This window comes from Mustela putorius, unplaced genomic scaffold (assembly GCF_011764305.1).
Source record: "Mustela putorius furo isolate JIRA1106 unplaced genomic scaffold, ASM1176430v1.1 tig00003988_pilon_pilon_pilon, whole genome shotgun sequence".
Lineage (NCBI taxonomy): Eukaryota > Metazoa > Chordata > Mammalia > Carnivora > Mustelidae > Mustela > Mustela putorius.
In genome coordinates, this window is record NW_025422127.1 from 10036863 (window position 1) to 10063387 (window position 26525).

Sequence of the window (26525 nt, forward strand, 5' to 3'; positions counted from 1 at the left end):
CTATTGATTTTTCAAAATGCTGTCCTAGACCTGGTAATGTACTGAGGAACCCCAGGAGCTCGACTTCTGCAACAGCGTATAATTTGGGTTTCCTGGCTGAATACGTAAGTAGCTCAGCCGAAAACCAAACACCCTAGTGAGCTTCAGGGATTGGTCGGGCATGTTCTGCCCTTCCACATTCCTCTCAGCAATAGTATAAGCACTGATGTTTTGCAATTTGCTGGAAACAGTGCCATTATTTAAATGACATTTCTTAATCTGAAACTGAAGTTCATTTTCATCGTGAATATCCTTCCATGTGGCAAGGAAGACCGGGCGATCCATTTTGCCATCTTCTACAAAAAGCGCATTGAATGGGATGAGGCAGCCTAAGCAGATCTCAGTGTTGTTCTCACAGCCAGCCGCAGGTTATTCAGAGGTTCCATCTTCATGACTGGGCTCAAGGTGTTGAAAGGCAGGGAGACATCAGTGCTGTGGCTTGGCATCAGCCGTGGATGGATGGTCGGGGGGAGAGCTGAGTGTGACACCAAAGCTATTCTTGTTAAACTGAACTAAGAGCCTGTCCTGTGCTGCAGAGCTTTGTAGGTGAAGTTTGCTTTGTTTTGTGAAGTCCATTTAGTTTGTTTTGTGAAGTTCATTTCCATCAATATGCGCCCTTGGCAGTGAGTAAATGTTCCGGAAATCTCCAAGCCTTTAGCTTTTACTGCAGGCAGCCAGACAGCCTTAGGAGGGCATATCCACCAGGTGCCATGCCTATTCCTGGGGAGAGTTCAAACAGGTCGTTGGGACCCCTGCTGACTACAGGGGATGAAGGATTGTCCCACCAGACTGTCTAGGTCTCCTCCCAAGACTTTTTTTAAGATTTTATTTTTTAAAGATTTTATATGTTTATTTAAGCGAGGGTGCATAAGCAGTGGAGGAGGGGCGGTGCAGCGGGGCAGAGGGAAAGGAGAAGCAGACTCCCTGATGAGCAGGGAGCCAGGCAGACTCAGGTCTCAGTCCCAGGACCCTGGGATCATGACCTGAGCTGAAGGCAGACACTTAACTAACTGAATCACCCAGGTGCCTCTTTAAGATTTTATTTTTAAGTAATTGCTAACCCAATGTGGGGCTTGAACTTACAACCCCAAAATTAAGAGTCATATGTTCTACTGACTGAGCCAGCCAGATGCTCCAAGAACAAACTCTTATTTAAAATTCTACTGGAGGGGTGCATGGGTGGCTCAGTGAGTTAAGCCTCTGCCTTCAGCTCAGGTCATGAGGGATCTCATGGGATCAAGCCCCACATGGGGCTCTCTGCTCAGCAGGGAGAATGCTTCCCCCTCTCTCTCTGCCTGCCTCCCTACCTGTGATCTCTCTCTCTCTCTGTGTGAAATAAATAAATAAATAGTCTTTAAAAATAAAATAAATAAAAAATAAAGTTCTACTGGAGGTTTTAGGTAGTACAGTATGATAAGAAAATAATTAAAGGAAGAGGAAGAGGAAGAAACAAAAAGGTCATTGATTTTATATGATTGTCTAAGATCTAAAAGAATATAATGTCAGATTAAGTAAATATAATGTCAGATTCACAAGAGAATTTGGCAACTAGATATAAGTTAACTATACAAAAAATAAAAAATTGGGGTGCCTAGGTGGCTCAGTCATTTAGCGTCTGTCTTTGGCTTCAGTTGTGATTCCAAGGTCCTGGGATCGAGCCCCACATCGAGCCCCACATCAGGCTCCTTGCTCAGCAGGAGGCCTGCTTCTCCCTCTCACATTCCTCCTGCTTGTGTTCCCTCTCTTGCTCTCTCTCTGTCAAATAAATAATAAAAAAAAATAAACTGTTATGGGCTCATTCCCTTGACAAATATTTTTTTGAGAACTATCATAGAGCAGGCCCTGAGCTAGGCCTCGGGAGTACCCTGGGGACGAAAATGGAAGACATCCATAATGTGGAGGAGCTCAGGTATGAATGTCCTAAGATATTACGTGCAGGGTAAATAGTACATATGAATCTGCTAGTTTAAGATCACAGTAACAAACCTGGAATATTTGGGGATGGGGTTGGAGGTAGGGAAGGAACAAGATGAAATAAACCAGTGTTCTGGGAGTAAAAAATAAATAAATAAATAAACTGCATTTTCATACACCAGAAATAAACAATTTTAACACACAATTTAATAAAGACAATAGTAACAATAACCATAAAAATCGCAAGTACCTAGAAACAAATCTAACAATTCTAAAATGTTACATTAAAACAATAACAAAAATCAAAAAAAATAAAAATAAAAAAAATTTTTAAAAAACAATAACACGGGCGCCTGGGTGGCTCAGATGGTTAAGCCTCTGCCTTAAGCTCTGGTCATAGTCTCAGGGGCCTGGGCTCTCTGCTCAGCAGGGAACCTGCTTCTCCCTCCCTCTCTGCCTGCCTCTTTGCCTACTTGTGATCTTTCTCTCTGTATCAAATTAGGAAATAAATAAAATCCTTAAAAAAAGAAAAAACAAAGATCTAAGTAAAACTGAAAGTTTTAGTTCTGTAAGTTTCACAAAAAAATCATTGTAAAGATATCAGCTTTCCTAAAATTGACCTACAACTTACATGAAATCCTGATTAAAGTCTCAATAGGCTTAAACTCTTCATATATATATTATATAATAGATATACATATAACATATATGATATATAAATAAATATGTAATAAATATATACAATATATATATAAGCAAAGTCTCAAGAATTTGTGTTTAAAAACTTAAAATGAATAAACTGAGAGAAGAGACTTTCTCTGAAATAAACAAAGACTATGACAAAGTTAGATGATGAAGGCAAGCAGTCTTGGCATAGAGATAAATAAAAAATAAATGAAACCGAATAGAAAGGCAGATATAGATCCACATGTATATGGCTCTGAAGAGATGACTAGAGGAAGCATTGTAAATCACTAGAAAAAAGAAGTTTTTCAATGTATGGTTCTGGAGTGCTGGGGTAATTAATTATCCAAATAGGAAAAAATTAATTGGGTCTTTACCTCACACTATATGTGAAAAAATCAATTTGAGATGGGTTAAAGTTTCAAATGTGAAAACCAAAGCATTAGCATGTACAGAATAATATATAGGGTATTTCTAAATCTTGTTATTTACACACAGAAAACTCTACTCATTTTTCTAAAAGAGTGAGAAATTCAACGACATTAAAGTTTAAAACTTCTGTTAATCAAAAAATACTAGAATGTGACTGAAAAGACAAGCCACAGACCATGAGAAGTTTTTTGTAATACATATGGATTAGTCTCCAAAATATATAAAGATCTTCCTTAAAATCAGAAATAAAAAGATAGCCCCATGGGAAAATGTGCAATAAAAATAAATTGTGCAATTCACAGAATGGGAAATACAAATGGCCAATAAAAATGGAAGCATACTCGATCTCTCTGTTAATCAGAGAAATACAAATTAAAATCACAATGCAAGACCACTTTGAAATCACTGTAATGTAAAAAGTAATGTCTAACAATACCAAGTTAGAGAACAAGGTATCCACAATCCAAAGTATGGAAATGATACAGATCAACAGGAATTCTTATACACACTGACAGGTGTATATATGGAATGGAAATTGGCACACTCACTCTTGAAATAATTCAGCATTACCTTATAAATTAAACATTCATAATTCTACTCCTTCGTATATACCCAAAATCGCTGGCATATGTGCACGAGGAGACAGTTACAAGAATACTTCAGCAATGATTTGTTCATTATAGCCAGAAGTAGAAACAATCGAAGTGTTAATCAACAAAAGAATGAAATAATTTGTGGTATATTTGTAAACTGTAGCTGTATATTGAAATATGAATGAGTCTGATATACAATGTTAAATGAATAAAAGCAGAACCCAGGAAACTACAACAGAATGATACCATTTTTAGAAAACTCGAATATACATGCACTATTGTTTAGGGAAGCATGCATGTGTGATAAGAAGTATTTTTGGAAAAGGGATAGTAGTTACTTCTGAAGAAAAGTCAAGGAGAGAAAACAGAGGAGAAGCACAGAGTTTCAACATTACTGATAACATTCTGGTTGTGACCCTTGAAGGGAATGAATTTCATTACTGTGCTTTGTAAATTACATGTTAAATGTGTTCTTTGTATCAAATGTTATATAATAAATTATTTTAAACAATGAACAAGAAAGGTTCAGTTACAACTTAGTACCGGATGGGATGTGGGAGTGAGGAGGAGTCGGGAACGAAGGTTTCCAGAAGTTTTCCAGTCTGGGGAACTGAACAGAGGTGAAAGTGTTCATAATAATAATCGTGTTGGTCAGGAAAAGCTAACTGTTGAAAAAAAAATCCCATTAGATCATTTGGGTCAGGACTTTCATTCACATCCCAGTATACCAACCGAGGTCATAACAGCACTTAAATCCCCTGAAAATCTGGGTATTCTCCTTTCCCTTGTATACAATTACTCTGGTATATGGCCATCGGTCCCTTTAGAGAAGATTTGGAGTCTTTTTATTGAATATACTTGTGGTGGCATTGCAAGTTTCCTTTTTAAAGGGAACTATGCTCTCTTTCAATTGATAACTGACACAGATCTGGAACCTGGGGGAAGGATCATGATTTTCCACTGTAGAGGCTAACAAGAGTCCTCTGCAATACTTTCTTTTTTTTTCTTTTTAATGGTGCAAAAAAGTTAATTAATTTATTTATTTTTAAATTTATTTTTTATTTATTTTCAGCATAACAATATTCATTATTTTTTTAATTTTTTTAATTTTATTTTTTATTTATTTTCAGCATAACAGTATTCATTGGCTACCCACCTCTTACTCTTAGGAACACTATATGCTATTAACTTTCACCATAGTTTCCTAGGGCTTAGAGTCCCCTGATTCCCACCCAACCTTACCATCTATATGGTAATTATGCCCACCTTCCTCTCTCATGCTTAAGTGCTTCCCTACAGCTTCTGCTGTTCTAGAATCCTATCATTCTACTGACTCAAGGGAACCGAGTCTCATATGGGACTCAGTATAGCTTTTCAATCAAGTCTCGAGCCCAGGGATATTTTCTATTATTCATTTATTTGATTGAATTTATTCTTCTTTTGGAAATTATCTAAGTTCCATATATTAGATTTCCTTGATGGGTCCTAATCCTGTCTTTCCCTCATTTTCATTCCTATGGGGTTTTTTAAAATTTTTTTATTTTTATCTCTATGTTTCTATAGGTAGCTATGATTTTTATGTTTAGTTTTCAGTGGTGATCATCTTCTGTTTCTGTTTCCATATTGCATTTTTACTTAGAAAATCATGTCTAATGGTCCTAGGAAGTCCTTTTGTGCTCTATTGGCATTTTCTTAAGAATTCCCGTGTGTGTGTTATGTGTGTATGTGTGCTGTTTGCTGAGATTCTCTTCTGATTATCTTATCATTCGTTCAGCCACGAGCTGTGGTTGAGTTCTACCCCAATACTTTCCTCGTCCCCACCCTGTGTAAATGAAAGCAGGACTGTCACAAGCACAGCACCCCAGGCACCAGAAAGCAGTTCATTCACATCCAGTGGCCTTTGCCATGCCACTGCTGGTAAAGGCAATCACTGCTCAGTTATAGTGCGGTTCCCTGCCAGAGCCACTGTCGCGCTGCGGCTGCACTCTGCTGACACAAAGCTTACTCAGAAGAGCTGTTGCCAAGCTGCAGCTTGCAACAAGCTCTTTCGCACACCACACGACTGCGGACACCGAGCCCTGGCACTGAAGGGCCTCTGTGCAGGACATTAGACCCCATCCCTGCACAGGTCCCTCTCCACAAACTGTGTTCTCCCTTCCATAACAAAATGAGCTGGACAAGGTCTCTAGCTCCCTCACTCTACGGTTTTGTTCTGAAAGACAGTATACCCTTAAGAACATCTCCTTAAGTGGCGTCTGGGTGTCTCAGTCAGCTGAGTGTCCAACTCTTGATTTTAGCTCAGGTCACGATCTCAGTCAGGGTCGTGAGATCAAACTCCACATTGGGCTCTTCATTGGGCTCTGTGCTGGGCATGGAGTCTGCTTGGGATTCTCTCTCCCTCCCTCTCTCCCTCTCTCTCTCTCTCTCCCCCTCTGCCCTTCCCATCCCCACTATCACTGACTGACTGACTGAATAAATAGAAAGTACATTTGTTTCAGTGATGACAAATGAAAAGAAGACACACACACAAACATGAAGCTATCACAGCAATCCAAGAGACATGATATGCCCCTAAACAAAAGTAACAGTAACAATAAAAAGATCAGAGGACCCTTGGGAGCTAGATTGAGGAGGGAGATCCTGTGGGACTGGGTGACTGAAGAAGTATCACAGGACCATAAGGAGTCATCCAGATCCATTCATTGTTTTCTCTTGTGATGTTGCCAAGAGTATACAACATGGGGAGCAATTTTTAGAAGGGAATTCCTGTTCTGAATATGTTGAGTTTAAGGTAGCTGGGGAACATCCAAATGGAGGAGACAGAATGTAAGTGTGCAACATGTGTAAGGCCCAGGGTGAGATCTATGGTAAATTATCATCAACATTTAAATGGTAGGTACAGGGGCGCCTGAGTGGCTCAGTTGGTTAAAGCCTCTGCCTTCGGCTCAGGTCATGATCCCAGGGTCCTGGGACTGAGCCCCACATCGGTATCTCTGCTCAGCAGGGAACCTACTTCCCTCTTTCTCTCTGCCTGCCTCTCTGCCTACTTGTGATCTCTGTCTGTCAAATAAATAAATAAAATCTTTAAAAAAAAAAAAAAGAAATGATTATTTTGTTTGGTTGATCTAATGGTGGATCAGTTAGATTTTTATTTGGTTAAGGATGGGAAATAGTTGAGCATGATTACTTAATGAAGAGAAAGGGCCAGTAGGGATGGAGGAATTAAAGGTAAAGGCTAGATGAGCAATTTTGCCAAGACTGAAACTTGAAAGCCTGAATAAGGGATTATCCTTGAAGAGGAAGATGGTAGTTGTTCCCCTGAAATGCAGCAGGGAAGGAGGAATGACCCAACGGACACAAGTGGAGATAAACTTGTAGGGGGCAGATGAGAACATTTATACAGTGTTTTCCTGATGACCTTGCAGGATCTCTGCTGCGAGAAAAAAAGGGAGTTGCCAAGTAGAAACCTGCCCAGGAAGGCCTCTGAGTACAGAGAGGGAATTTAACAGCTCCTATGCAGAAAAAATAACTTAAAACTCAGTTGAAGGTTTTAAAGAAAGTATGTAGGAGAACACGGCTGGCTCAGTCAGTAGAGCATGCAACTCTTGATTTTGGGGTTGTGAGTTCGGGCACCACACTGGTTATTGAGATCACTTAGAAATAAAAAAGTCTAAAAAGAAAAGTGTCTCAAGATACAATCATTAGGAAGAGAGACTGTAATCAAGAAAGCAAAGAGTACACCTCATCCAAGAAGATACACAGGTGGCAAATAAGCCCTACAAAAAGGTGTTACACATCATCTGTCATTGGGGAAATGCCAGTGAAAATGATGACATACCACCACATACCTATTACAACTGCCAAAGTTCAAGACACTGACAACACCAAATGTGTGAGGGTGTGGAGCCACAGGAACTCTCACCCACTGCTAGTGGGAATGAAAAACAGTACAGTCACTCTGGAAGCCAGTCTGGAAGTTCCTTACAAAAAGGAGCCTGGAGGGCTCAGTGGGCTCAGATCATGATCCCAGGGTCCTGGGATGGAGCCCCACATCAGGTTCCCTATTCATCAGGGAGCCTGCTTCTCCTTCTCCCTCTCCCTCTGCCCGTCCCCCTGTTTGTGCTCACTGGCTCGCTCTCTCTGTCTTTCCATCAAATAAATAAATAAAATCTCTGAAAAAAGAGGGGTGCCTGGGTAGCTCAGTCATTAAGTGTCTACCTTCTCCTCAGGTCATGATCCCAGAGTCCTGGGATTGAGCCCCACATTGGGCTCCCTCTTCAGCGGGAAGCCCGCTTCTCCCTCTCCCGCCCCCCCACCTTGTGTTCCCTCTCTCACTCACTCTCTCTCTCTGTGTCAAATAATAAACAAAATCTTTAAAAGGAAGGAAGGAAAGAAACATACTCTTATCATACAATTCAGCAATCATGCTACTTGGTTTTTACCCAAAAGATATGAAAACTTTTGTCTAAACAAATATTTATAGCAGCTTTATTTGTAATTGCCAAAACCTGGGAAAAACCAAGATGCCCTTCAGTAGTGAATGTATAAACAAAGATACATCCAGACAATGGAATATTATTCAGCGCTTATTAAAAAAAAAAAAAAAAAGGCTCTATCAAGCCATGAAAAGACATGGAGGAACCTTAAATGCATATTGCTAAGTGAAATAAGCACATCTGAAAAGCTGCATATGGTAAGATTCCAACTCTATGACATTCTGGAAAAGGTAAAATCATGGAGACCACTAAACGGTCAGACTTGGGGTGGGGGAGACACAAATGAACAGAGCACAGAGGACTTTGAGGGCAGCAAAAATACTCTGTGTGATACAACAATGATGGATATAGTCATTATGTGTTTATCCAAACCTATGTGATGCATAACACCAAGAGTAAACCTTAAAGTAAACTATGGACTTTGGATGATTACAATGTATCAACAGAGGTTCATACTTGGTTAAAAAAAAAGAAAGTCCCACTCTGGTAGGTGACACTGTTAATGGGACAGGCCATGCCTGTGGGGAAGCAGAGGGCATGAGGGAAATTTTTGCACCTTTCTGTCAATTTTGTTGTAAACCTAAAACTGCTCTAATTTTTTTTTAATTTAAAGTAAAAATTAGAAGTAATATTTTAAATTAAAAAAAGAAAATAAAGAGGAGCTCAAGGAGGCCCTCAGGACTTTGTGCAAGCTCCAGTTAGAGAAGAGGGTGTATGGCGTGCTTCCCTGCCTCCTTCCCGCCCCCCTTGGTTACAGGATAGTGGGGTCAGCCCATTGGCAACAAGGCGCGGAGGCCATTAACCCAAATTCCCACACTTGCCAAGAAGGCCTTTTGTCCTTCAACTCCCATCAGTTTACCTACAGAGAGAGAATGCCCAGAGGGAGAGGGTCTTACTGAAATGAACACACAGATCATCTGCTGGTTATACTTCTTCCTGGAAAAAGAAAAACTTGGATTAAAAGTTAAATTGTTTCTTTAAAGTTGCAGACCTCCAAGTCATTTTTTTAAAGATTTTATTTATTTATTTGATAGAGATCAGTAGGCAGAGAGGCAGGCAGAGAGAGATGGGAGAAGCCGGCTCCTTGCTTGCGGAGCAGAGAGCCCGATGCGGGGCTTGATCCCAGGACCCTGAGATCATGACCTTAGCCAAAGGCAGAGGCTTAACTCACTGAGCCACCCTGGTGCCACCTCTAAGTCATTCTTTGTTTTTGTGTTTTAACAAGGTCACCCTTAACAGATTTGTATCCTACAGAACAAACAGCTGCTTCAAGCCATTCTGCCTGCCTGGTAATCAGTGCTTCTTGGTAAGCCAACCACCACCACCACCACCACCACCACCACCACCACCACCACCACCCCGCTCTTATTTACATTCTCCCAAACCTTCCCAGTCCCAGGGCTTTAAATGCAGTCTCTATAAACAGGACTCTCAAATTTAAGCATCTAGCCCTGACTTCTCCCCGAGACTTATATACCCACTTTATCTACTTGACATCTATTTTTGGAGAGATCTTGGCCTTTGATCTAATGTGTTCAGTATAGAGCTTTATATTTGCCTTACCAAACCTGCTCCACCCACCATTTCCCCTTCTCTGTTAAAGGCATCACCATTCTTGCAATTGCTCAGGCCAAAAATCTAGGAGTCATCCTTCATCTCTTACCCTAGCCCTCTACATCTACCCAATCCAGCAGCAAATCCTACAGTTGTACCTACAAAATTTATGCTGAATTTGTGCAACTTCCTCATCTGTGTGCCATCCATCCATTCCTCTCCTGCCCTCCATCTCCACCCTAGACTAAGCCACCAATATCTTTCAGTGGGCTGACTGCCTAACTGGTCCTCCTGCTTCAGCTCCAACCCACCACAGCCTCATGCATCCATTCTTTATCCTGTGGCCAGAATGGTCTTTTAACACGTAATCACATCACATCACATTTATTTAACCTCTCCAGTGATTCCCTGGAACTTAGAATAAAACTCAGATTCTTCTCCATAATCATGGCTCCTGACCACTCCTTTCTACCCTCTGTCCTGCCACTGTCCTCTCCTCTACAGTGCAGGCTCCTTCCTGTTAGTGTGCACAGAGAGCCCTTTTACCTTCAGATCCCAGCCTTCACATTTGCCCCCTGGGACCTGGGCCCTCCCAGACACTCAGCTCACCTCATGAGAAAGGCCTTTCCTGACCACAGTGTTGCCCGCAAGCCATCCCCTTTACTCTCTAGTGCAATGTGCCATTGTGATTTCTTCATAGTACGTAAAACAGGCATTTTCTTTTTAACTTGTATATTCTCTCAGTCAACTCATATGTAAGCCATGAGAACAGAGCCCTTGGGAATGGTATCCCTGGTGCCCGAACAGCACCTGGCACGTGATAGGGGCTCAATTACCACCAGATGGATCTGACTTGGGTTCAAGAGCTGCCTCACCCCGGCCATGCAAGAAAAGCATCCTCTTGACCACCTTCATGCCACCAAAGGCAGGCAAAGTAGGTAAACCTGGAGACTTCAGTGAAACCAGGCATTAGCTCGCCTCTCACACCAGGAGTTTCTCCTTTTATCTATACATTATAGAAATTGCTGCATCAGTTTGTTGCTTTGCCTGCCTGCCATTCAGAGCCCAGGACACAGCTGTCCCAAGATCACCCAGGTAACAACAACAGATGCCCCTCCCTTCCCCCCGAAGGTGTATTGCTGGGTTTTTCTATGGAAGTATTTACCCATGCACTAAGAAAAATTGAAAGTTACAGAGAAGTATGACAAAGCAGGAGAAAAATCACTCATAATCACAGTTTTAGCATAATGGAATATTTCCCTCGTCTCTTTTCAATGCATGCTTTTCTTGAGATAACCTATAGTTTGCCAACCTTTTCTTTCCCATCATGTGTTTTATGTTAGCATTTATTGTCATTGGAAATAACTAAATATTTCACTATCTGGATAATTTACTGAACCAATTCCTTTTAGACATTTTTTTTAAAGATTTTATTCATTTATTTGACAGACAGAAATCACAAGCAGGCAGAGAAGCAGGCAGAAAGAGAGAAGAGAGGAAGCAGGCTCCCTGCTGAGCAGAGAGCCCGATGCGGGGCTCGATCCCAGGACCCTGGAATCATGACCTGAGCCGAAGGCAGAGGCTTTAACCCACTGAACCACCCAGGCGCCCTAGACATTTTTTTATTCAATTCTAACATGGCCATGGACGTTTATTTCCAAATATAAATATTCTTTGTTTTAAAAATTTTCCCCAGGATAGGGACACCCAGTGGCTCAGTGGGCTAAGCATCTGACTCTTGATTTGATTCAGGTCATGATCTCAGGATTGTGAGATCGAGCCCCACATCAGGTCCTATGCTGAGCATTCGGTCTGCTTGATTCTCTCTCCCTCTGCCCCTCCCTATTGCTTGCACACTCTCTCTCTTAAAAAAAAAAAAAAAAAAAAAAAAAAAAAAAAAAAAAAAACTTCCCCAGGATCAATACCCATCTTTATATGGCTCTTGATACAGTTTCTAATAAAACCAGGGAGAGCCAGATGAAAACCTTTAGAAAGCATAAGTATTGGCAAAACTACCATAATCCTCCCATGTAATTCAGAATGAAAACAATACCAATTATATCACACCCCATATTTCCCTTTATAGTACTATCACAAGTATGAAAAATGCATGATTGTTAACCAGTGGTTTCTCTTGCTAAATTTTAAGTTCCATGAACATAGGGACCTTGTCCATGTTATTCACAGTACCAGGCATATATTGGATAGATGGATGGGTAATCAATACACCAAGGAGAATTTGAGAGAGAAAGAAAGAGGAAGAACACTCTTAAATACCTGTCCTTCAGACACCAACCCACCTCCACACCCCAACTTCATACCTGGCAGAACTCACACCCAGATCAGCTCCATTTATTCTTCATACAAATTTTATTCATACAGTTTTATTTTTAAATCATTTACACATATTCATACAAAGAAAAATAAATTTCAGGATGGAACCTTGGGACCATGGTAGTTTAAAAAAAAAATCTCTCTGATCATTAGCTACTGAAGACAAGGCAAAAGGCTTAGCAGTCATTTCTGGGGGTTAGTGTATCTCCCCATACAGGGGACAGTTGAGAAGAGTCCAACCTAAAAAAAAAATAAAAAAAAAAAAAAAAAAAAAAAGAGTCCAACCTGCTCCCTCAGTCTTCAGCTTGTGGAGGTAATAAGGGGGTAGGGGTTTTTTCACTGCTTTCCCCTAGAAACATTTCAAGAAGTACAACAAAAGGCTTATGGTAACACTGAACTGCCTCTTTGCTAGGAATTTGGCAAGACTATTTCTGAACCAACTTTCTAGAAGAGTTAGCTCAAGGCCTACTCACAGGCCTTTCTGAGAGGAGGGCTGGCTGCACTCACCACACCCCCAGGCCACCTGCTCTTCCTCCCACCAGCGCCCTTGATCTGACCCCATCTGGTCCCTCTTAGGCTCATTCCACAAATACGCCATCCTCCTACCCTACATACAAACACTCTCTGTACAACTGACCCCAGCAACTCCTATGGACCCCTCAATAATGATGCCAGCAGCACCACATGCAGCATTGTACCCAGAGAATCTGAACTACAGCCAGGAGAGGTTCAGGAGCAAGAGAACTATGAGCAGCCCTATCAAACTCAGCTCTGCTGAGCAAAAGCAACATTTCAACCCAACAGGCCAACTCCTAACATCCTGTCCCAGGTGGAGTCATCTCAGAGATGGATGGTAAAAGAACCTGCTGCACACCATTGACCAAGAAAGCTGTACTATTATCAGTTCCCAGTAAGTAGGGGAAAGGACAGACATTACGAATGTGGTAGACCCTATCAGAAATGGCAGCTGATGACAACAGTTACCCTAGATCTTCGGGTCCTACCCAAAAAGCAGCACCAAGAAAGGGCATGATGAGCAGAGAGATCTGGAGCTCAATGTACATCCCTTGAATTACCAAGGGACTCAGAGATAACACAGCTCATTTCCTACAGTGATGTAGGAAGAACATGGACTACCCCCCACCCACTACGTTGAGGCAGCTCCTGAGGGGCCACACCACTTGTGGTCATCAGCCCACCCCCTTAGTAGCCCATTTGGGGAGAGAGAGTCACGTCCAGAGCAGGGACCCCTCCAAGCTGACACTCACAGGGCAGCCCATCCCACTGTCACTGGGGCAGGCCAAACATAGCTAGGAGGGTGGGCAGATCCCGGGCATCGGCTGCCCCATAGGCATCGCTCTGGCCTAACATGGACAACGCCAAACGCAGGGTGCTCCAGATATTCTCTGACATGGCACCCCCTTCGCCCCGAGGGCCCCGGCTTTTCCTCTGCATGTTCAGGGCCTCCAAAAAGTGTTCCACAGCCTCCCTGTGGGGAAGAAGAAGGAGAGATGGTGAGCAGAACATTACTGGAAGGAGGCAGATCAGCTGGCATGGGGAGAAAGCTGGGGTTGTTTAGTCAAACAGAGGATTGGAGAATGAGGAGCTACGGCCAAAGGCAGGGAGAGAGTTCATTCACTAATTACTCCATAGATGCTCTCACCGGTGAGCTCCAAGGTTGATGCAGCTGATGCCCAAGTTATAGCGGGACCGTATATAGCCAGGCTGTAGCTCGAGGGCCCGACGGTACGCAGCTACCGCTTCCTCACTCTGGTTTCCGTTGGCCAGGGTGGCCCCTAGCTTATTCCACAGCAAATAGTCCTGGAACAGAGATGGGAAAGGAGTAGCGACAACAACTAGGCTCAGATCCAACTCTGCCCGTCCTCCCCGGGTCACCATTCTGTTTAGCTAATACATGTTACTCTCCCTTCCTTTCTTCTCAAATGTTCCCAGCCTTCTCTGCCCAATTCTCCCAAGGCAATCAGTATATGGAACGGAAGCTCCCGTGACTTCGAAGGTCCCAACAAATGACCCTTTAGTAAGATGCAATCATGTGCTATTTCCATTCCTCCCCTGAGGCTCACATTGGGACGAACACTGAGGGCAGCTGTGAAGCAGTCCACTGCTTTGTCATACTCCCCACTCAGGTTGAAAAGGACTCCTAAGCCACACTGCACATCCGGGTCAATGGATGTAGGGTCCAGGCGCACAGCAGCCAAGAAGAGCTCTTTCACTTCAAGAAAGAGGGAGCTAGATCAATAGGAAAGAAAAAGAAAAAAAATGCAAAAATAGGTGGATGGATGTGTCTGGATTCTTACCCTTCCAAAATAATTCCTTAATTCGTCACTCATATCCCCAAGATTCATCAATCTATCAGTCATCCTCCTACTCTCAAATTTCATTTTAGAAACGGGTTTTTATGTTTCATCCCAGCACTGCACCACACAATGCAGACCTCCTTCAAGTGCATCCCAGGCTTCCTATCCCACTCTGAGGTCCTTGAGTATCAATCCAGGCAGGCTTCCAAAACCAAGGCCCTCCTTCTACTGGGGCTCAGGTTATCATCTGTCATCCCAGGAATCCTTCACTCACTCGGACAACAGAGACCCGAGGATGCGCTTGCTGGGGCCCTGTCCTGACCCCCCAGCCCCTTCTTCACCACGCACGACCAGATGGGCATAGGCCGGCGTGTAGCGCAGCCAGTCTCGCAGGGTTTCACAGGCCTGTCGCTGCAGGGACTCGTTGGTGAAGCTCACGGCCAGCGCCATGAGTGCTGTCCGGTTATCGGGCTTTAGCTCCAGACACCTGTTCAGACAGAGTGGGCAGAGTTGGTATCTGCAGTGATGCTGGAATATAGTCCTAGAACACAGAGTCACAATGGCCTCACCTGCCAACTCCCTCAGATTAATGACACAGAGGACTCCTCTACAGGGGTGTTATTGAAAAAAATTACAGATACAAGAAGGAGAAGGTTTTAGCAGCCAAGGAACCAGTGAGGGTCCTACATACAAAATTAAAGCTGATGAAGGAATGGAACAAGATATCTCCAATTCACTCCAAATCTTAAGAGTCTCACCACAAGAAAACACTCTTGCTAGTGACCAAAAAAAAAGACAAGGATCTGGGTCTGGAATCCTATCATTCCAATGGCTATTTAGGAGCCCAGGAACCACCTCACCCCACCGTTCATGTACTCACTTCCGCAGCGCACTGATGGCTAAGAGTTCCTGTTCATTCTCTGCCTGGGTGGTACCCAGATACTGCCAAGCCTAGAGAGAAGGTGTCAGATTCTATCACTGCATTCACCTTTCCAACCTCTCTTCCTCTGGCTCCCCCACTCACCCTCTCACTCCTACTACCCCATCCCAGGCCATCACCCAGGCCCTAATCCACCTGCACTACTCTGTGGGGTTTCCCTCAAAACTGACGGAAGCGGGCTCTCATATGAAGTCAGAGTAGTGCAGCACTCACTTCCATGTGCTTAGGATCGTGCTGTACGGCCGCCTCAAAAAGCAGCACAGCGTTTGGCAGGTCCCCCTCCTGAAGTCGCCGGAGCCCCTCCTCAAAAGGCTGGGGGTGGTCACGCAGGGGGTTCTCCTCCTCAAACTGGTACCCCTAGAGGGAAAGGAAGCAAATGAAAACCTAAGAAAGAGCCATCACAGTCAAAGCACCGGGATGGCAGATGACAACCAAGACAGAGGTGGAGAACTTAAAGGCCTCCAAAAAGGTATCTGAATTAAATACGGGCAAATTTTCCCTATTAGAAAGGAGATCATCTAGGACCGCAGTAAATCCATTCAGTATCACGCTCATGCTGCTATCTCCTGAAAAGCTAATAGTCTACAAACTCTGACCCACGCTGGAAATAAGCCAATTTTAGGAAGTCCTTATAGGCCTGTATTTCCACTTCCTTGATTCTCACCACTGGACAGAACACATTTCTTACAGGATCTGCTTAAGATAAGCAGATATTATGAGATCTTACCTTATGAGATAAGCTCTCCTTAGCTATTCAAAGGGCACTTCCTATTTTCCTGCAACAGTATGAAAACGAATAATGGAAATACAATTTGGAATGAGAGGCTGCACCACTCAGATGACACTCTTAGCCAGCTCACAGAATCACTGTGTGTGTGACTGGATAACATGTGTTCAAGCACTCTGAAAATTTTAGTTGTTCACTAATTTCACTCTTAGAAGCTACTAATATTAATCTCTATCTGATAGTAAATGAAAGCTAGATCCCCAAATCCTGATGGCAGAAAATGCTTCAGAAAGACAACATTTTCTCACTGAGGATTTCTAATTTGAGAATGCAAAGCTCTGTCTACTGGTATTTCATGTCAGGCAAAGAGTAGTAATAATAAGATAAAATGGGAGTCATGAGTAAGCCCCATGACTTGGGACAAGCAGATAAAATGTTCTTTTGGGGGAGTTCTTTTGGGGAGTTACCAACACAAACAACACACCAGAATGAAAAGACGATGCAAACTACCAGGCAGAGCCCTTCTAAATGCAGCTAAGGACACGTAAGAATGAAACTACACATAATACAGACAAGAGCGAGGCCCCTTTTCACTATTACCATGGACCTGTTAAAAAAAATTGGCAACACTTAAACCTTATCAGCCAAGTTCTAAAGCATGATAAGCGATCAGATGTAAATTATCTGTGACGAACCGAAATTACATAATTACGATGGAAGTCTAAAAAACAAGACATATTATAGGAGCTGGATTAAAAATAAACATATTTAAAGTCTATTCATGTTGAGAATAGGTAATGTGCCTGGTAAATCTCTGTACAATATGAAAACTTAGAAGGTAGACAATGACCCCAGACCAGGAATCAGCAAGTCTTTTCTGTAAAATGCCACAAAGTAAGCAAATAAATATTTTGTCCCAACTACTCAACTCCACCTTTGGAGAGAGAAAGGAGCCACAGATAGGTAAGCAAGTAAGTATGACGGTGTTGCAATAAAACCTTATTTATAGGCAGCAAAACTTGTATTTTGTATAATTTGCACATGTCACAAAATAGTACTTTTCAATTTTTTTCAACCATTTAAAGCCACTATCAGCTAGCTCACAGGCCAGGCAAAAACAGGTGACAGGCCAGACTTACTGCAGGCCCTAGTTTGCTAACCCCTACTCCAAACTACCAGTTTACCACATTCAACCTCAATTCCTATCTATCAGCGATCCACGCCTTAAGCCACCCTGTAGGAAACAGAGATCACCGTCATCTATAACACAATTTCATAATGAAATTAATTCCTGCCTCTCAGAGCTATTGAGCGCATCGAATAAGAATATTCACCCAAGTCGTATTATCAAAAAGCATAAAATAGGGTGCCTGGGTGGCTCAGTGGGTTAAGACTCTGCCTCCGGCTCAGGTCATGATCCCAGGGCCCTGGGATCGAGCCCTGCATCCAGCTCTCTGCTCGGCAGAGAGCCTGTTTCCCTCTCTCTCTCTGCCTGCCTCTCTGCCTATTTGTGATCTCTCTGTGTATGTCAAATAAATAAATAAAATCTTCCAAAAAAAAAAGGGCATAAAATACTATTTATAAAATAGGTATTATCCTGAAAAGACAATGTAACACATCAAGGCCATCAGATTGCAACCACAGGGTTCCCTAAGTGCTCCCTCATCTGTGCTGTCTAGCCTCCTTGCCATTTTATCAACTGCTGATCAGAGAGGAATTGTTCACAATTAGAATACGTGCACAATAGGAACAAGAATATGCTGAAGGAAGCTTCAACAGCCCGCCAAAGAATGCAGCATGAGTTTATGATCACTGCTGCAACCTAAAATGTCTAACCTGAGCTAGTCATTAAGTCTGATCCATTGTCTACTCTGAAATCTCAAAGGATCACACAGCTTCTGCTCTTCTACTAAGAGTCTGTCCCATCACAGAAACTTCTCTTTATGCTAAAAGAATACACTACCTGCTTGAGGTACACATGTTAAGTTGTCTTGAAAATTTAAGGACCACCCAGTAAAAAATAGTATTTTTCAGAGACCCATGAATTTATAAAACAATCAGGGTCAGAGTCACATTTAAAAGCAAAAAAAGCACTACTGACATATAATTCAGTAATAGTTAGAATAAAGCCAGATAAAATCTGAATCATTCATTATTAGTGAGTAACAAAGTAGAGCACATTTCTGTGGAACATTAATGCAAATATTTCTAGTCCTGGGGCACCTGGGTGGCTCAGTGGATTAAAGCCTCTGCCTCTGGCTCAGGTCGTGATCCCGGGGTCTGGGGATCGAGCCCCGCATCGGGCTCTCTGCTCAGCAGGGAGCCTGCTTCCTTTCCTCTCTCTCTGCCTCTCTGCCTCCCTGTGATTTGTCTGTCAAAATAAATAAAATCTTAAAAAATATATATATATATTTCTAGTCCTACATCTGCAATATCTCAAGGTATCAATAATATCAAATAGGGTTCAAAAATCTAAAAACATAAGTTCTGAATTTAAAACTCTATTAAAAAAAATTATATTTCACTTAGCAAGTCATTAACATGAGAGTAAAAAATGCTGCTCATACAAAATCAGTGCTATATCTGTATTTATCAAAGCACAGAAATTTTCACCTAAAATTTATAATTTGCCATTTGTAAGCTAAGAGAACCTATGCAACTTACCAAATTGCTAATACAAATTAATAAATGTATTATCTCCAGGTATTACCAGGTATTATACTAGGTGTTACCTTGAGTTCTTCCTCCTCAGAATTCTATAGAAGAAACTCATTTTGGCAAAACACAAAGCAGGATCCAAGAAGTAAGCTGTTTTCTACTAACAGGATAGCTCATAAAAAATCAGACTGCAATAGTAAACAAAACCCCATTTTTCCCAGTACTAAGTTTTTCATTGGCTTTCAAATGCTAACCCTTTTAAAGTTATCTTGAACTTAACTCTTCTTTATCTTTGCACACACAGCTCCCTGATGTCAAGATCTACCCAGCATCCAGCTCCACATCTCAGGCCTTGGTTTTAGCGCCAGAATCCTTTCCCAACCAGATCTGAGCTGGGAAGAGGCATCGCTACTCACCTCCTCAGTTCCTGTTTTGCTTCTTTCAAAACCCAATAATTCTCTCTCTTCCCTCTCATGCTTCAACTTAGCAGTTCGATTATTAACTACATCCCTAAATACCCTACAACCTCAAAGTACATTTTTTTCTACAGTAATACCTCTGAAATAGCATACGCTTCTAAGTCTAAGTCTATGCTGTGTATGAAACTAGATTATCTTTGACTAGCTGGGAAATTTTCCTAACATTTTATTTAATCTAATTCTTTGCAAACACCCTAAATTGGCACACATGGTCAGTACTTAGAGAAACAGATCCATTTTTTATAATAATTTTTTTTAATTTTAACATAAATTTTTAAAATAAATTTGTGAGTTAAAAAAAGTAAATAGATACTAAGATGTAGCAACAGAGACATAGTCTACCAATTACTACTCTCTACCAAAGGAATTACACCTATCCCCCAATCAACCTCCAAAGCAGAGCTCCTTCATCTGTTTTCTGAATGCATCACATGCAAATCTCTGTCACAGGTATTACATCACTGTCTTATCATGATTTGACAAGGACAGTCTATTATTATTAATCTGTATGTTCTAAGAATAAAGCATACCTTCAATTTCTAAAGAGGAGTGGGACAAGGGAATGATTCAGATTTCCTTTCACAGAAAGGGGCTCAAGGAAGTAATTACTTGCAAGGAAGTACCCTTCATTCAGGATGAGAGGAGAAACAACATAACAAAGAAACCCTGTGATCTGAGAACGGAGTTCCTACCTTATCGTAGGAAGCAGACGTGAGGTCATCATAGTCAGAAAGCCAGGGGTGAGCCTCAGCATCCCGTTTCGCCATCTCCTCCAACTCTGCCTGCAACTTGTCCCAGAAATCGACATCAGACTGTAAGGAAGGGAAGGCAGGTAGAAAAAAGGAGATCCATCATGACCACCCCACTCCACCCTCAGCGCCTCTAGGATGGCTTCCCTACGACAGTAAATCCTAAATGTCAAAGCGTCCAAAAGCCTCTGGATCATACCCCCAGATTCCAATCCTGCAGTGGAAGGTGATGACCTGGGACTGGCATTTTTGACAGTCACCCACCCTAGCCCCGGCAGTTCTGACACAGAGCATCCAGGAACACTACAGCATACAACGTTCATCATTGGTGATGCTCACATGACACTGTCCAATGGAGTGCGTTCCCTTAGGCGTCTGCTCCTGTGCTACCTGCTCTCACCTCTATAGCTGACTTGGCTCGTTCAAACTCCATATCAAGGGCAGCTGTGTTTACTGGTCTTGTGAACTGGTCAACCCAGGCCTCTGATGTACCCTGTGACAAAGAAGGATGGTCATACCACCACCAACTTTCTACCCACTGAACACCAGCAACCTGGACGCTTCTGAGGACATTCTCAGACTCTCTTTCCCACCCGCTCAGGACCTGGATGCTACCAAGACACGTTGGCAATAAAATCGCTTCCCCGTCTGGGACCCCTGAACACTGAACCCGAGGCCTGGGGCACCAGCTGGCTCTGAAGTGGGACTGGGAAGTGACAATGTCCTACCTGCTGCTGTATAAACTCTGCTGCCCACTGTTCTGCCTGAGCTCGGCCCGACCCTGCACCGGACTCCAGGGACACCTGCCCCTCGCCAATCTGCCGCACGAATTTCAGGAACTGGGGCACAGAGACACACAGAGGCCACTTGGGAGAGGACTTCCAGGTGTGCACTCTCAACCATGCCCAAGAGACGCCTGCACTTCCCCCTCCCCCTGACCATCTCTAGCTGCAGACAAGACTTGCTAAAGACCCTGAAAAATGTCAAGAGCAAAAAGAAAGGGATTTCTGGCCTTAAAGATTTGAGAAGACACAGAAAAGTGAAAGGGTTAGTATGCAAGGAAATGAGAGAAAGGATGTTGGAAGGAAGAAGAAGGATCCTAAGTCTCTGTTCTCCAGGAAGAAGGAATGGACTTCAGATCTTATTTCCTTCTCTTTAAACTGGGGTAAGAGAAGCTAGACTCTTGACTTCCAAGATCAGCTCTGCTGGGCAAAGCAACAGTGGGATGTGGCTCACCTCGGAGTTAGCCAATTTCGGGTCATCCACCTTGGCCACAAAGTCACTGGCTGTGTGCTGCAGGTCCTCCTCGGGATGATATTCATCATACCTAGAACAGGTAAGGACAAACCAGTTCCACACACTAGTCTGACACGACCTTCCCCACACTACTGCCTACTCCCAGCCCATGGCAATCACAGTTCCTGGGTCCCGGGGTAGGGGTGGGGGGCTTGGGAGGGGGCGGGGGTTCTACTCTCTCATTAAGGACCTACAAATTCCAAGTTACATTAAAAAAGGACACCTGGCCAGAAGTGGCAAAGCACTAGCTACATTCTTTTATCCTTCCCTTTCCCTAATACTCATTTATAAAGAGAAGGAATACAGCAGTAGCCTCTAAAGTAAAAAGGGAACAGGGTGCATAAGCTAAAGTTATGAAATTCTAGTTAAGACACTTAGGATTCTTGACTCAACTGGATGTGAGACAAACTTCTAGGGTAATAATACAAGTGGGAACCTTAACACAGAAAATGAGGGGACTGCAAGTCGGTTTGAGAATGTGGATGGAGGAGGTGAGGGAGGCTAGGAAAACCATCTAGTACTCCTTTCACAGGTATCCATCCAGAAAGAAGTAGCTGGACTCACCAGTGATCTGTGGAAGCTGTTCCCTCAGGCTCTCCCAGCCACAGCTTCTCCTCTGACTGTTCCAGATACTCCTCAGCCCAGCGGGCAGGGGAAACAGACAAAGGATCTACAAAGGACAGACATGGAGAAATCACACAGGGCTCAGGGAGGGATCAGGGAAAGGGAGAGTACGACACGTACTCCACTGACCCTCTTACCCAAGTCAAAGCAGATGAGATCCTACTGAATACCTCAGATTCCTGGCCAAAAGAAAACACTAATGAATTCTCAATACACAACCTACTTCCAAGGGGCCTAGGGTCGAAGTTTATGGAGCTGGAAACAAGAGAACAAATTAGGAGACTCAGGAAAGGAAGACAGACCAAACCTTTTTGCTTGAAGTGTCAGAGACTTCAGTAAGAAATAGCGGGTGCTGAGGGCCTCCACCTTCCTCAAAGGTACTGCGGCCAGCTGGTAAGGAGCTACGGGAGAAGAGAAGAGCCCCTGCTCCTTAACCAAAGCTCTCGTGCGTTCCAATCAACAGAGTTCACGCTCTCCCAAGAAAACAAGCCTCATGTTTCATCTTATACCTAGAGACTTTGAGAAGCAGAACGCAAGGCTAGAATTTAAAGATACATTGGTCCACTCTTCCCATTTGATGTCTGTTCCATTTTTTTAGCTGAGATGGAACATGCAAGCATGAAAGTACATACAGTGCCCCAAACATAAGCGTGCTGCCTGATGAACTCTGACGTGAGTGCACTCGGATCACTGCCACCCAGATCAAGATGCAGAGGTTTACTGCTCTCTCACAGGCTCCCGCAGACCACCCCTCCCCCAGGAAAAAACACTAGTCTGACTTTTTTTTTTTTTTTTTTTTTTTTTTTTTTTTTTTTTTTTTTTTAAGATTTTATTTGTTTATTTGACAGAGATCACAGTAGACAGAGAGGCAGGCAGAGAGAGAGAGGGAAGCAGGCTCCCTGCCGAGCAGAAAGCCCGATGTGGGACTCGATCCCAGGACCCCGAGATCATGACCTGAGCCGAAGGCAGCGGCCTAACCCACTGAGCCACCCAGGTGCCCCCACTAGTCTGACTTTTGATTCATTCTGTGGGCTATGTTTTTAAGTGTAATTCTGGAAACTGTCTCAGAAGCTCTAGTGACAAAGGGCGTCACTGCAACATCATAATAAACACACCAAGGTGACAGATCAGATCAAACGAGGGCACTAAACTCTTTCTCAACCTCCAGGACTTTGTCCTGAACTATTCCAGGGCCAGAAAAAAAAAACCCAAACTAAAACAAAATGAAAGCATTAAGACATGGTTCAAAGGTGCCCAAAAGAACAAGTAAACACCCAGAAGTCAGGAGCCTCGGTATCCTTTCCATCTGCTCTGCATCCATACCTTTCCACATCAACACTGAAGTGCTCGTCCTATCTTTGTCCCCAATTTAAAGATCTGCCATTGCTTTTAACACTGAGAAGGCAGATTCATCCCCTCAGTAGTAAGTATGTTAACAGAATAGTTTATTCTATTTACCGAGACTTTGCCTGAACAATTTCAACAAAGTAAACCCAACATCTGAGAAAGTAATGTCAAAATCTGAAAAAAAAAGCGGGGGGGATCCAAACTCTCAAAATACATTTAATTATAAATAATAAATATTACTAATATAACAAAAGATGTGGTTGGTGATTTTTTTTTAATCAACCTCTTAACTTCAAGGACTCTCAACATTTTTATCCAGATTCCCTCACCGTTCTCTTTTCTTTGCCCCAACTAGACTGTTGGCTCAAGAGTGGAGACTTAGTAAGGAGATACCTTAACACTTAAGTAGACATTACAACGCCTCCTGGTCCCTTTGTCCCATTCTGTTGAAAACTAGTCACTCCTTCCTCTCAACTAGAGGATTTTGCAAACCCGACTCTGGCCAAAAGTACTCCTCAAATTATAGAGAATACTGTTTCTGTGAAATGCTCCTTTCAAGGACAAGAAGCAATGGAAAAAATACAAACCACCTGGACTTTAAAAGGGACATGAGGCAGATTAGAAAAAAATCCCAGAGGTGAGAAAAGTCATCTTCAAACAGCCATGATCTGGTATTTTACCATATTAGCCACACGCCTCAGAATTTCCTGGCACTGGAAACCTGCTCCAAAAAAGGAGTCAAAATGAAATGACCAAAAGAATTCTATTTGGCCTTCACACTATTATTCAATAAATTCTTACAGAAAATGAGATCCTCTTGGATACCTGAGATTGAAACAATTAAGACCTACAGACAGGAAAGGACTATACCAGGTCACATAAATTAGCAGAGTTAGAACCAACAACCTAGATACCAAATATCCAACACAGAATGTCGTCTTAGTTTCTCATTGGGTGCTCCTTGGCACATCCAGACCAAGCTCCAAAGTCAAAAACTCCGAACTTCCCACCCTTATCTGTAAAGGTTTCTGAGTTTACTAAAGAGCTCGATCAATGGGAAAGAATGTAGGTTCCAAATCAGCCTACTGGACACTCAAATCCCAACACCACCCACCACTTATTCACTGTGCAAGGTACTTAACCCTTGAGTTTCCCTTTCCTTATCTATAAAATAGAGATAATAATAGCAACTACATAGGAATTGTTGTAAAGACCAAGTGAGCTAATGCACACATCAAGCACAGAGTAACAAATGCTAGTTATTATTATCATTACTGTCTGCTCACAGCAAACCCATACCGAAAGTAGAAAACATCACAGTGAGATTATTACTCCTTTTCATCCACAGTCTCTTCGGCTGCTGTCGGGGGAGACGGATTGCCACTCACCACCTGCTACTGCTGTATACTGCCCTTCCTAGGAAAGTTCAGGTTTCTCTCTCATGATTACCGCAGGAACCTCACACACCATGTTAGCTGAAGCTGTCTAAATTCAAAATCCCTTAAAGACGTATTTCATCCCTATAGCTGAGTCATAAGATGGAGCATTATTTGACCCAGGAGATTTAAGGGCATGGGTGGAGGCTGGATTGCATCAAGAAATATGGCAGACTCAAAAATGAGCTTCAGGGCACCTGGGTGGCTCAGTGGGTTAAGCCGCTGCCTTCAGCTCAGGTCATGATCTCAGGGTCCTGGGATCAAGTCCCGCGTCGGGCTCTCTGCTCAGCAGGGAGCCTGCTTCCTCATCTCTCTCTCTCTCTACCTGCCTCTATGCCTACTTGTGATCTCTCTCTGTCAAGTGAATAAATAAAATCTTTAAAAAAAAAAAAATGAGCTTCATGTGGTGATGGATTAATTATGTAACTTGATTGTGGTGGTAGTTACACAAATCTGCACACATGACAAAATGGCACAAAACCATAAACACACACAAAGACCTATAAAACTGGTGTGATTTAATAAACTCTATGGATCGTAACAATGGCAACTGCCTGACTTTGATACTGTATATAACTAACAGTTATGTAAAATATTACCACTGGGGAAAACAGAGTAAAGGATACACAGAACTCTCCTCTACATTTTTTTGGCAACTTCCAGTGAAACTATATTTCCAAATAAAACACTAATACAAGAAAAAAAATGAACTGCCAAGCCTCCTTTTAAACTTGAGTCTAGAATCTTAACAACAGAGACTTGAAGATAAAAAGGATTTAAATATAACCTCCTTTCATCTTGAAGTCTACTTATCCATAAAGCAATTGTTAACCTATATCATCAATATAATATCAGCCACAAACGTTATGATAATAAAAAATGAATTACCAGAAAATTAATTTCCTTTAGCTTTCTCCCAGATCTCAATTCATTTGTTCAATAAATACTGAAGGTCCAGTACCTACAAAGCAATATACTGCTGCAATTGGCATTTTTATGAAGACAGACCCCCAAAAGCTCAATTTCCCTTTCCAGCTCTCCATCGTCTTGCCTCCATGAAGCAGGCACAGTCCCAAAAGAATGTGTAAAACAGAAGAAATCTCCCAAAGAGGACTTAACAAGTTAAGAGAGGTCCAACTCATTTTTCTAAAGTTGTTTTTCACTTACAGGTTAAGGAAGCTTTCACTGATTACAAGCAATTTTGATCATTATAACAGAAATCTCATCAATCTCGATGCTCATAGTAGTACTTTTTATTTTTCTGAGTTACCAAAAATGACAGATGCCCACACATTACAAAAGAAGTCCCTCTACAATAAAGAGGTCGCATTTAAGTCTAAGGTTTGTATGAAAAACTGAGTTTGTTTGGTGGAAGGTGTTTGTTACAACTCAGATTTTCACTTGAGGCAGTTCCCTGAAGAGGAGTCTCAAAGATAGAGTAATGGTTTTAAGTATGGAGTGTAGAGAATGTTCCTCAGTGACTCTAAACAAAGTAGTTAACCTTTCCAAATCTCAGTTTCCTTATCTATAAAATGGGGAAGGAATACCTACCAGCTAAGTGTAACCATGAAGACCAAATGATTATTATCAAGTGCAAAGTACCACTAATGAAACTAAGAATATCTATTGTTCTACCTTAAACTTCCAACTTAAGAGTGGGAGAGGGAGTCACTATAAAAGAGATCAATAGCTTTTACTAAAGATGAGCTTTAGTTGTTAGATTTGGGATTTTTTCCCTAGAGAGAGAAAGCCCTATTTTTAGAGAATAAAAACGATGGCGGGAAAAAAACAAAGAGCTGCCATTAATGATCTCGAGAATGTTCAAGATCTAGGACGATGAATGCCCTGAGAGTCTAGAATCTTTGTAACTTTTTCCATTTGTATCTCTTGTTATTCTTAATTTCT

At 42.3% G+C, this 26525-nt stretch overlaps 1 protein-coding gene and 1 pseudogene across 11 annotated transcripts in view; both read right to left on the reverse strand.

Moving 5' to 3' along the window:
• LOC106007240 lies at window positions 1-12644 on the reverse strand (annotated as a pseudogene).
• PEX5 (peroxisomal biogenesis factor 5) overlaps window positions 12081-26525 on the reverse strand; it is a 17725-nt gene continuing 3280 nt past the window's right edge. For 5 of the 11 annotated variants that reach the window (XM_013063586.2, XM_013063587.2, XM_013063588.2 and 2 more), the window contains exons 6-16: window positions 21778-21883; window positions 21154-21244; window positions 20646-20756; window positions 20318-20410; window positions 19861-19980; window positions 15518-15661; window positions 15245-15315; window positions 14639-14851; window positions 14131-14296; window positions 13710-13867; window positions 12293-13535 (exon numbers count right to left, since the gene is read on the reverse strand). In XM_013063586.2, the coding sequence (XP_012919040.1) occupies window positions 13334-13535; window positions 13710-13867; window positions 14131-14296; window positions 14639-14851; window positions 15245-15315; window positions 15518-15661; window positions 19861-19980; window positions 20318-20410; window positions 20646-20756; window positions 21154-21244; window positions 21778-21883 (1475 nt within the window). In that variant the 3' untranslated portion in view covers window positions 12293-13333. The other 6 variants (XR_006604296.1, XM_004766618.3, XM_045071889.1 and 3 more) reach the window with 6 other exon arrangements.